General features: G+C 41.2%; 1 protein-coding gene across 4 annotated transcripts in view; it reads left to right on the top strand.

Moving 5' to 3' along the window:
- The window catches only part of SRGAP1 (SLIT-ROBO Rho GTPase activating protein 1), a 313,186-nt gene that overhangs the window by 145,788 nt on the left and 156,934 nt on the right, over positions 1–10,464 (top strand). For all 4 annotated transcript variants that reach the window (XM_010841593.1, XM_010841590.1, XM_010841592.1 and 1 more), the window contains exon 2: positions 6,993–7,188. In XM_010841593.1, coding sequence (XP_010839895.1) covers positions 6,993–7,188 — 196 coding nt within the window. The remainder of the gene's footprint in view (positions 1–6,992; positions 7,189–10,464) is intronic.

Raw genomic sequence — 10,464 nt, 5'->3', positions numbered from 1 at the left:
CCCCACACTTTACATTGCTCCTTGACGTTGGTGACTCGAAGCCCTGGAGGTCACTCACTCTCACCATCTGTTGGCCTGGGCTGTCTCCTCACTGAGAATGGGACTTGTCCTTTGTAGTCTGTTAGTTCAGTTCAGTTCAGTTCAGTCGCTCAGTCGTGTCCGACTCTTTGCAACCCCATGAATCGCAGCGCGCCAGGCCTCCCTGTCTATCACCAACTCCCGGAGTTCACTCAGACTCAACGTCCATCGAGTCAGTGATGCCATCCAGCCATTCATCCTCTGTCGTCCCCTTTTCCTCCTGCCCCCAATCCCTCCCAGCATCAGCGTCTTTTCCAATGAGTCAAAGGGAATCTGGCACACGGTAATAGTCAATAAATATTTTTCTCATGAAAGCCTGATGATACCAGTAATAATAACATCTCCATCTGTTTCATAGTGATTTGCAGATTGCAGCATGCTTTTCGCTTGCATCGTCTAAGTCTCACCACAATCTCGTGAGGTGGAACTCCTATTTTTCAAGATGTTAAGCAGCTTGGCCCATGTCACGTGACTTGTAATAAGTGACACGGTAACGCCAATACAAGTCCACAAGGTGCAGGGTGCAAAAGAAGCTTAAATCTTGGGTTCAGATTTCTAGTGAGGAAATGGCCTTTGCTTATTCACACATACACACAAAATAAAGTTCACATGGATCTTTTGCTCCAAATTTCTAGCTTTTTTAGGCTTTTCAGCATTATTTCACGAGTTTGTACCTAGCGTTCAGCTAAGCAGTAGCTGCTAGGTTGTATACATATTCACGTGACTATGTGAAAAATTAAGGGAACCAGTTAGAATCTCATTGGGTTCTTCTCTTTCAAGACATTCCAGGGGTTCTCATCTATCATTTGGGGAAGTTCCTTATATCCTTTGGATAAATGTACTGATAAATTTACACACGATATGTATTTTGTTGACATTATAAGGAAGATCTGACCAAAGGACACTATGAAATAATTGAGATGGTTTGTGATGCTTTAGAAGTGTTACTGTGTTTTTATTTTTTGCTGTATGATCACAAGTTTCACACCCAGTCTATCAGTTTTATGTCCTAGTCCTAATCAGTCAGTAACATATTAGCAAAACAGCCCAGTCTGGCCTCAATCTTTCCATGAAATATGCATCATACTTTGTGGTCTCACACAAATTTATTTTAAGGGTTAGGACTTCCCTTTATCAGGGCAATAGCAAGAAATGCCTCTCTTTCCTCCTTTCCTAGGCAGTTCCATTTTATTTGGTAAGTGTTAGTCAGCAGATTTTTATAGCTAAGAGAGGAACTATTTCAACCTTTTTTTTTTCCCCCAAACTGAGTAGTTTGAAAGCATCATCTTTTTGTGTATTATTCTTATTGGCTTACTGATGTTGATTCATTCTGTGGTGATGTGCTAGTAGAACAGAAATGAAATAACAGTCATTAAAAAAAAAAAAGTAAATTTTAGCTCCGTTAAAATGGCCATTATTAGTATTTAGAAGGTCCTGCCCTAGATTTAAATAATGGCTGCTTGGAGACTCCTCTGAGGTGGCCTTTTTCTGCCTGAAAGAGTTTGTACTGTTCTGTGCAGCTGTCTGGGAGCCATGGTGATAAAGCTCTCAGTGTTGTATTAGGTTAATCTTTTCTGTACCATTCTGGATCATAGATAAGTTGAGATGAAGTGAAAATACTGAAGCAAGAGTCGTTTTATGAAGACATCATTTTAACGTGCTTGCCCCATGTTGTCTAATTTGATAAACCACTAAAAAGTCCTACGTGTGAAAATAGGAGTCATCTTGTTGTTACTGCTGTTATCGTTCTCAGAGATGTCTCAACCATAATTTCATGGAGTTGCGATATGGCAGTCTCTTTTTTAATGTAACAGCTGTATTGAACTATGTCTTATTTCATTCAGTATATCCATTTAGAGTGTACAATTGCTTTTTAGTATATTCACTGTTTTGTAACTGTCACTACAGTCACTTTTACAACATTTTCATCACCCCCCCCAAAAAAAAAAATCCTGCACCCCTTAGCCATCACTTCCCATTTCCTCCAGCACCTCCAGCTGTCTAGTCAACGATTAATCTACTTTCCGTTTCTATGGAGTAGTCTCTTTTGGACATTTCACATTAATGTAATCACACTTTCCATTTGTGACTAGTTTTGTTCACTAAGCTTATATTTTCAGTGTAAGCATGAATCTTTACTTCATTCCTGTTTATGAATGAATAACACCCCAGTTTGCAGCCATACCTCATTTTATTTTTCTGTTCCACTGAAGGACATTTAGGTTATTTCCACGTTTCAGCTGTTATGAGTCATACTGCCACAACCGTTTGTCTATACATTTTTGTGTGGAAATATGTTTTCTCTTGGGTATATATGTAGGAGGAGATTTGCTCAGTCTATGTCAAACATTGAGGAACTGCCGGATTTGTTCCAAAATGGCTGTACAATTTCACGTTTCTACCAGCAGTGTGTGAGGGCTCCAGCTTCTCCAACCCCCACCAGCACTTGTGGTGTCTTTGATGATTGCCATCTTAGTGAGTGTGAAGTCATATCTCATCGTGCTTTTGACTCGCATCTTCCTGATGGCGATTGACTTTGAATCCCGTTTCGTGTGCTGTTAGCCATTTGTATGTCCTCTTTTGGGTAATGTCTATTGAGATCTGGTGCCCATTTTTAAATTGGATTATTTCTGTTTTTATTATTGAGTTCTAAGAGTTACTATATATTCTATATACAAGTTAGTTATTTGGTGGTGGTGGTGGTGTAGTCACTGGTGTGTGACTTTGTGACCCATTGGATTGTAGCCTGTCAGACTCCTCTGTCCATCAGATTTCCCAGGCAAGAATATTGGAGCGGCATTGCCATTTGCTTCTCCAGGGGGTCTTCCTGACCCAAGGATCAAATTTGGATCTCCTGCATTGCAGGTGGATTCTTTACCAACTGAGCCACCAGGAAAGCCCTTTCTTATTAAGTATATGATTTGCAAACATTTTCTCCCATTCTCTGTAGTTATAGCTGTCTGTCTTAAAACCTTCTTATTCTTAAGGGTGTGACATCTTCTAGGCTCTTTTACCATCTGAGTCAGCTCCTCTTTCCATTCCTTTATTATGAGCGCTGAGCACGGTATATTGATACTCTCATTTTAGGATTTCCTTCTCTACCCAAAGAAGCTGCATCAAACACGTTTTTGTAATTCCAGGGTCCAGCCTAGGACCCTGCCTTACACAAAATAGGAGCTCAGTAAAAGCTTGGTCAACTATAATAAATTAACATGAGGCTTGGACCTGAGGGGGAAAAATCCAGTCAGTACTAATTCAAGAAAGCTAATAGCCACTTGTGCTCTCATCACAGGATTGGTACAGTGTAGGGCTTCCCTGGTAGCTTGGACTGCAAAGAATCTATCTGCCTGCAATGCACGAGACCCAGGGTTTGACCCCTGGGTCAGAAAGATGCCCTGGAGAAGGGAATGGCTACCCACTCCACTATTCTTGCCTGGAGAATTCCACGAACAGAGGAGCCTGGCAGGCTAAAGTCCATGGGGTTGCAGAGAGTCAGACTCGACTGAGCGACTAATACTTCACTTCAGGCCCCAGTGCTCCACAGGCTTCTTTGATCTGTTCTAATCAGTGAACTAAGATTAATATGACCAGCATTTGTTTTATTCATTTGTTTAAAAATCTTTAAAATATGGTGCTGTACTCAGTGAGCTCAAATCTGATAAAGTCGTGTTAATAGAGGCATATATGCAGGAAGGTGACCTGCTGAATTGTGCTGCTTAACAACTCTGATGTGATATGAGGTATCCAAAGGTTTTCCCTTCCTAAATGGAGAGTTCTTATGTTAGTACTTATATCATGATTTTTTTCCCCTTGTGACCTTTTCCTCATTTGTCAAACTTTTCTAAATTAAAAGTAATCAGTCATGTTCTTCTTCTCTAATTTTTGGCACGTACTTTTTCTCTAGTTTCTGTCCTTCCAGTTTTTTGGTATTGAAAATGTTGCCAGTGTACTATAGTGACCAGAAAATGACAGATAATGTAAAGTAACTGTTACTCCCTGCAAAATGAGGTTGGGATTTTAACTGTTTAAAATAGGATCGTCCTTCTCAAAATTCCCTTACTCTTGATTTTAAACCCTGAAGGAAACAAACAAGAGAAAAATCTAAGAATGAGATCCAAGAAGGAAGCCCGTGTAATTTTTGTGTGCTTCTGGTGAGATTCGTACTCTCACCTACTTTTATTTCTTTTTTGGCACCAAGACAGCTTTAAAAAACAAAACAGAACTAGTTGACAGCTTAAGATGATTGATTTTTTTTTCAGCTAGCACAGCAAGATGAGCTAAAATTACTTCATCATAAAAGACTTGCTAGGATTCTTGAATGAGAAATACCCCTCCCTTGATTTTTTTTCTTTATGAAATAAAACTAGGTCTGTATTTGTGGAGGAAAGAGTTTAGCAGACATGCTGATTATAATACTGTATTGAAAAACACTTTTCTTTGATTGACTAAAATTCAGCTGCTGTTTGTGGTAGTTAAAAACCTGTAATCTGTCTTCATTTTGGTGTTCACCACACTTCTGTGAGATGAGTAACAGAGTCCCCCAATCTCCAAGTGGAAAAACCAAGAGAGGACACTTGAGAAATGCTTTCCTATCTTCTCCTGGGACTCCTCCAAAACCGGGCTGCTGGGACATGACCTGATTGAGAGCTGAGAACTTGTTTCATAGTTACTGTATCTTTTTTGCCAGGATAGCACCCCACTCCAGTACTCTTGCCTGGAAAATCCCATGGATGGAGGAGCCTGGAAGGCTGCAGTCCATGGGTCACTGAGGGTCGGACATGACTGAGCGACTTCACTTTTACTTTTCACTTTCATGCATAGGAGAAGGAAATGGCAACCCACGCCAGTGTTATTGCCTGGAGAATCCCAGGGACGGGGAAGCCTGGTGGGCTGCCATCTATGGGGTCGCACAGAGTCAGACACGACTGAAGTGACTTAGCAGCAGCAGGATCATAGTTGCTGTATCTTCTTTGCCAGGATATTGGCCTGGCACACTATACGCTCTTAAAACATGTTGCATGGATGAAAGTCAGGCAGAAGCATTCTATCAAGATTAATCTGATGGACAGACCTGGGTTAGAGCTCCTGAGGGTGCTCCTTTCTAGCTGAAGTCTCTAGATGAAGGATGTTATCTCATTAAACCTCAGTTTCTTCTTTGCAAAATGAGGATAATATTAGTACCTACTTCAGTAGAGTGTAGAACAGCAAGTATTCAATTATTATTAGCTATTATGAAGTTGAGTAAATTTCCTGACTCCTCATTCAGAACTGGATTGCCCTGCTGTTAATGACCCTGATTACACGTGGTCAAGTATGTGGGTATGTATTGTCAGCTCAGTTACTGAAGAGTAGGATGCAATTGAAGAGGTGTTATTTGGACACGATTTCTACTAAATCCACTGAGTTAGATTCAGCCCTTACTTTTAGGGAATATGCACTGACACTGGGAAAGATGAAATAAAGTTTTCCAGTGTGAATATTCTTATCTTTGGAGGTTAGCCCTGAGTCTCAGAACAAAAACAAGTCAGTAGTTATTAGTTACTGTATCTCCTTTTCCAAAACACACATGGTTCATTGTTACAGTCATTTGCAGATAGTTTTGCATGACACATTTTTGCTTTTGTGTTTCTACTAAATCACTACATGACTAACGTTCGTGTTCCTAATATGTTAAAATTGTCAAAGGATTCTTTTCAGGATTATATATGTGATAAAGCTTAGTTAGTTGGGACAATGTGGAAAATGTGAAAAGCCCAATTGAAGAACTCTTGATCTTGTGATCAAAATAATAAAGCAGAATCCAGGGATTACCCCATAATGAGTAGATTATTTGGATGTAGAAAGAAATTATTTTTAGGCGTGGCATTCCTATAAACCCTACAGCTATGTGTTTTACAAACTAGAAATTTATGCACTAAATAAAAATTACCAGATGTCAGTGTTTGTATGTGCCAGCTGGCAAAGAAGTTGAGAAGGTTCAGAATTCTGGAAGAAATGGTGCTCACTTCTCTGCCATTCAAACTCAAAAAAGATAGTTGAGGTAAAACGCTATTTAAAAAACTACAGTGTCCTCAGCTACCCAAAGATGTCATATGTTACAAATTGTTATCTGAAAGCCTTTACTTTTTCCTCCCTCATGACTCCGTGCATGTTTGTGGTGTTGCAAATGTAATCCATGTTTCTAATCTAATTTATTACATTCTTTCCTGAGGCTTAGCTCATTCTTTTAAAGGGTCAGCAGATATCTCTCTTTTTTTTTTAATTTTTTTATTTTGTATTGGGATATAGACGATTAACGGGCTTCCCCAGTGACTCAGACTGTAAAGAATCCGCCTGCAATGCAGGAGTCCTGGGTTCAATCCCAGTGTTGGGAAGATCTCCTGGAGGAGGGCATGACAGCCCACTCCAGTATTCTTGCCTGGGAAATTCCATGGACAGAGGAGCCTGGCAGGCTACAGTCCCTAGGGTTACAAAGAGTCAGACATGGCTGAGCGACTAAGCACTTAGCCGATCAACAGTGTTATGATATTTTAAGGCGAAGGGCAAAGGGACTCAACCAATCATATACGTATATCCATCCTCCAACTCCCCACCCATTCAGGCTGCCACAAAACATTGAGCAGAGTTCCATGTGCTCTCTAGTAGGTCCTTATTAGTTATCCATTTTAAATATAGCTGTGTGTACATGTCCATCACAAACTCCCTATCCCTTCCCCTGATCTTTCCCCGCTGGCAACCATAGATTCGTAAGCAGATATCTTTATTTAAAAACCCAGCCTGAACACAGCAGCCTCGTAAAGGTCCAGTGCAGAGCTAAATGTATGATAGGATTCAGTATTTTTATCTTGCATCTACCAGAGCACTTCAGTTATTTTCATGAAATCATCAAATGGGTTCTCTTCTTCTCTCCTTAGAAATTCGAGCTCAACTGGTAGAACAACAGAAATGCCTGGAGCAGCAGACAGAGATGAGAGTTCAGCTTCTGCAGGACCTGCAAGATTTCTTCCGGAAAAAAGCCGAAATTGAGACGGATTATTCTCGGAACTTAGAAAAGTTAGCAGAAAGATTCATGGCTAAAACAAGAAGCACTAAGGATCATCAACAGTACAAGTAAGAGAGGCTTGACTCAAATTCATCTTTCCAAGAGAATATCCTGTCTTCTGTACAGTCATGGAATTCTCTAGGCCAGAATACTGGAGTGGGTAGCCTTTCCCTTCTCCAGGGGATCTTCCCAACCCAGGGATTGAACCCATGTCTCCTGGACTGCAGGTAGATTCTTTACCAGCTGAACCACAAGGGAAGCCCTTTATTGGTTTTAGAATTTTCCATTTTTTGTCTGAAACATTGTTGATTGATATATCCCCATAAATAAAAACAACCTTCTGCATTTATAATTTATGAGCATAAATGTATTACATATTAAACTAATAGTATTCTCTTGACGTGTTTCTCTTTCTGATAAATACACTAGGAGTTGATGTCTAACACAAGTAGATATTTGGTTTTGTTTGTTTTTGTGATTCAAGCCAATTTTTTTCTAATTGGAGTATAGATGCTTTACGATATTGTGATAGTTTCTTCTATACAGTAAAATAAATCGGCCACCCATATACATATATCCCCTCTTCTTTGAATGTCCTTCCCATTTAGGTCACCAGAGAGCACTGAGTCGAGTTCCCTGTGCTATACAGTAGGTTCTTGTTGGAATCTATTTCATACATAGTATCACTAGTGTATATACGCCAATCCCAGTCTCCCAATCCATCCCACACCCTCTTCCCCCTTGGTCTCCATATGTTTGTTCTCTACATCTGTGACTCTAATTCTGCTTTGAGAATAAGTTCATCTGCAGCATTTTTCTAGATTCCACATATATGTGTTAATGTATGACATTTGTTTTTCTTTTCCTAACTTCACTCTAAAACTGGCAGATAGATATTTGGATAGGCAAATTTTAAATAGCTGATTCTTCATGCAGAGAGCTCAGGATTTTTGCAGTGATCTTACATGAAAATAATCAATGAGGGCCGCTTAAATTTGCACTCCCATACTCTGCCCCAGTAGTATTTGTGGTTGTTGCAGTAGAGACTGACTTAAAACAAGGGCCTTTGATAAAATGCTTATGATCTAGCTTAATTAACTGACAGTTGACCCTTGAAAAACCACAAGGGTTAGGTTGCCAACCCCCTGCGCCGTCCAAGTCGGTTTACTGTTATCTCTGCCTCAAAAACAAAGGAATTGGTACATGACTCGCCCAAAGGCAGGAAGCTGAACAGTTGTGGATAGAATCAGGGCTCAGACCCAAGTTCTACATATTGTGATCTCTAATTGAACAGAAACTATTCCCTGTACCTAGTTAATTTAAAGATATGTAAAATGAAAATACAGCTATTACATTTATTGAAAAAAATCTGTGTGTAAGTAGACCTGCACAGTTCGAACCCTAGTTGTTCAGGGTTCAGCTGTACTTCATTTGTTTAAACAAAATACATGCAAGTTTTTCGATATTCAGATTTACTTTAGAATTTAAATCTGGGAGACAAGTAGGCAAGCAACTCCAATAGAGTATATAGGCGGTCTGAAAGATGTCAGTGCAAGCTACCAGGGAGACCTGATGGAAATCCATTCTGCAGTGGGGGTGGGGTCGGGAAGGTCCGGGTAAGGTCCTGGAAGAAATACATAAGTGAAGCCCTGAAGGGCTTGTTAGCCAGGTGAGGGCCCAGAGCAGGACATTCAAGCAAAGGGAACATCGTGCAGAAGGGGCCAGAGGGAAGGGGAGCAGGGCAGCTTTGCAGAGCAGGAGGTAATCCAGTGGGAGTGAGTAATGAGGTCGTGAGCTCTGTGGCTCCCCATGTGTGTTGTGCCTGATCACAGAGGCCCGTAGACCATACCAGGAAGTCTGGACTTTATCCTCGGGGCTTGAGAAGCCTTTGTAGAGGCTTTTAAGTTGAAGGATGACCAGCTCAGACCTCATCTTGAAATGAAAACTGTAGACAGGATTGTGGGCTGGAGGAGGACATGGGCAGAGTCTGGAGGGAGACCAGGCAGAAGGCCTTCACCATGATGGCATGAACTAGCCACATGGCAGGTAGAAATAGAATCGTTTAGGAGATGTTAAAAAGGCAACCCAGTCTTTCAACAACTAGATAATATGAGAAATATTTCTGCTACAAAACTCCTGGAAATGCTGACAAAAATATAATAGACATCATTGTAAATCTATAACTGAACTCACAGGAAAGTAGGGGAAATTTCCAGTGGCCTAGAAAGGAAAAGGGAACTGAAAACTTGAGTGGTGATTGTATCCCACGTGGGGACAGAAGAGGACGCCTGTGTAGGGTAGGGAGCTGGATGTGAGGACTTGCTCATCACCATCCTATAGCACAGCATCCCAGCCCAAATTCAGGGGCAGCAGAACTGCTGTCTCTGTGAAACAGTAGAGCAGAACATCACACGGATGAGGCGAACAGATAGGGAGTCTGGGATGGACGTGTACACACTGCTATACTTAAAATGGATAACCAGTAGTAAGGACCTATTGTAGAGCACAGGGAACTCTGCCCAATTTTATATAGCAGTCTGGATGGGAGGGGAGTTTGAGGGGGAATGGATACATGTGTTTCTATGGCTGAGTCCCTTTGCTGTTCACCTGAAACTGTCACAACATTGTTAATTGGCTATACCTCAAGAAAAAAATTTTTTCTAAAAAAGAAAATCACTCACACCTGCCTCCACCCACCCCACCACCCCGACACACACACGGGACAATAAGGAAGGCCAAATGCTCCTGGGCTCCAAATGGTAGGAGGTTGCAGAAAAGCACATATCGGTCTTCACCATTGACTTTGCAGTTTTATTTTATACCTTTCTGTGGCCTTGGCTCCTACATAAAAAGTAGGATAGTTTCTTAAAAAAAAACAAAAACAAAAAACCCTCCATACTGTTTTTCACAGTGGCTACACCAATTTATATTCCCACTGACAGTGTGGGAGGGTTCCCTCTTCTCTACATCCATTCTAATATTTGCTATTTGTGTTCTTTTTGATGATGGCCATCATGGTAAGCGTGAGGTGATATATCTCATTGCGGTTTTGATTTGCATTTCCCCAAGGAGATCCAGCCAGTCCATTCTAAAGGAGATCAGTTCTGGGTGTTCTTTGGAAGGAATGATGCTAAAGCTGAAACTCTAGTACTTTGGCCACCTCATGCGAAGGGTTGACTCATTGGAAAAGACTGATGCTGGGAGGGATTGGGGGCTGGAGGAGGAGGGGACGACAGAGGATGAGATGGCTGGATGGCATCACCGACTCGATGGACATGAGTTTGGGTGAACTCCAGGAGTTGGTGATGGACAGGGAGGCCTGGCGTGCTGCAGTTCATGGGCTG

Source organism: Bison bison, unplaced genomic scaffold, assembly GCF_000754665.1.
Source record: "Bison bison bison isolate TAMUID 2011002044 unplaced genomic scaffold, Bison_UMD1.0 scf7180017864163, whole genome shotgun sequence".
NCBI lineage: Eukaryota > Metazoa > Chordata > Mammalia > Artiodactyla > Bovidae > Bison > Bison bison.
The sequence above is the reverse complement of the archived record's forward strand: the minus strand, read 5'-3'. Positions and strand labels throughout refer to the sequence as shown.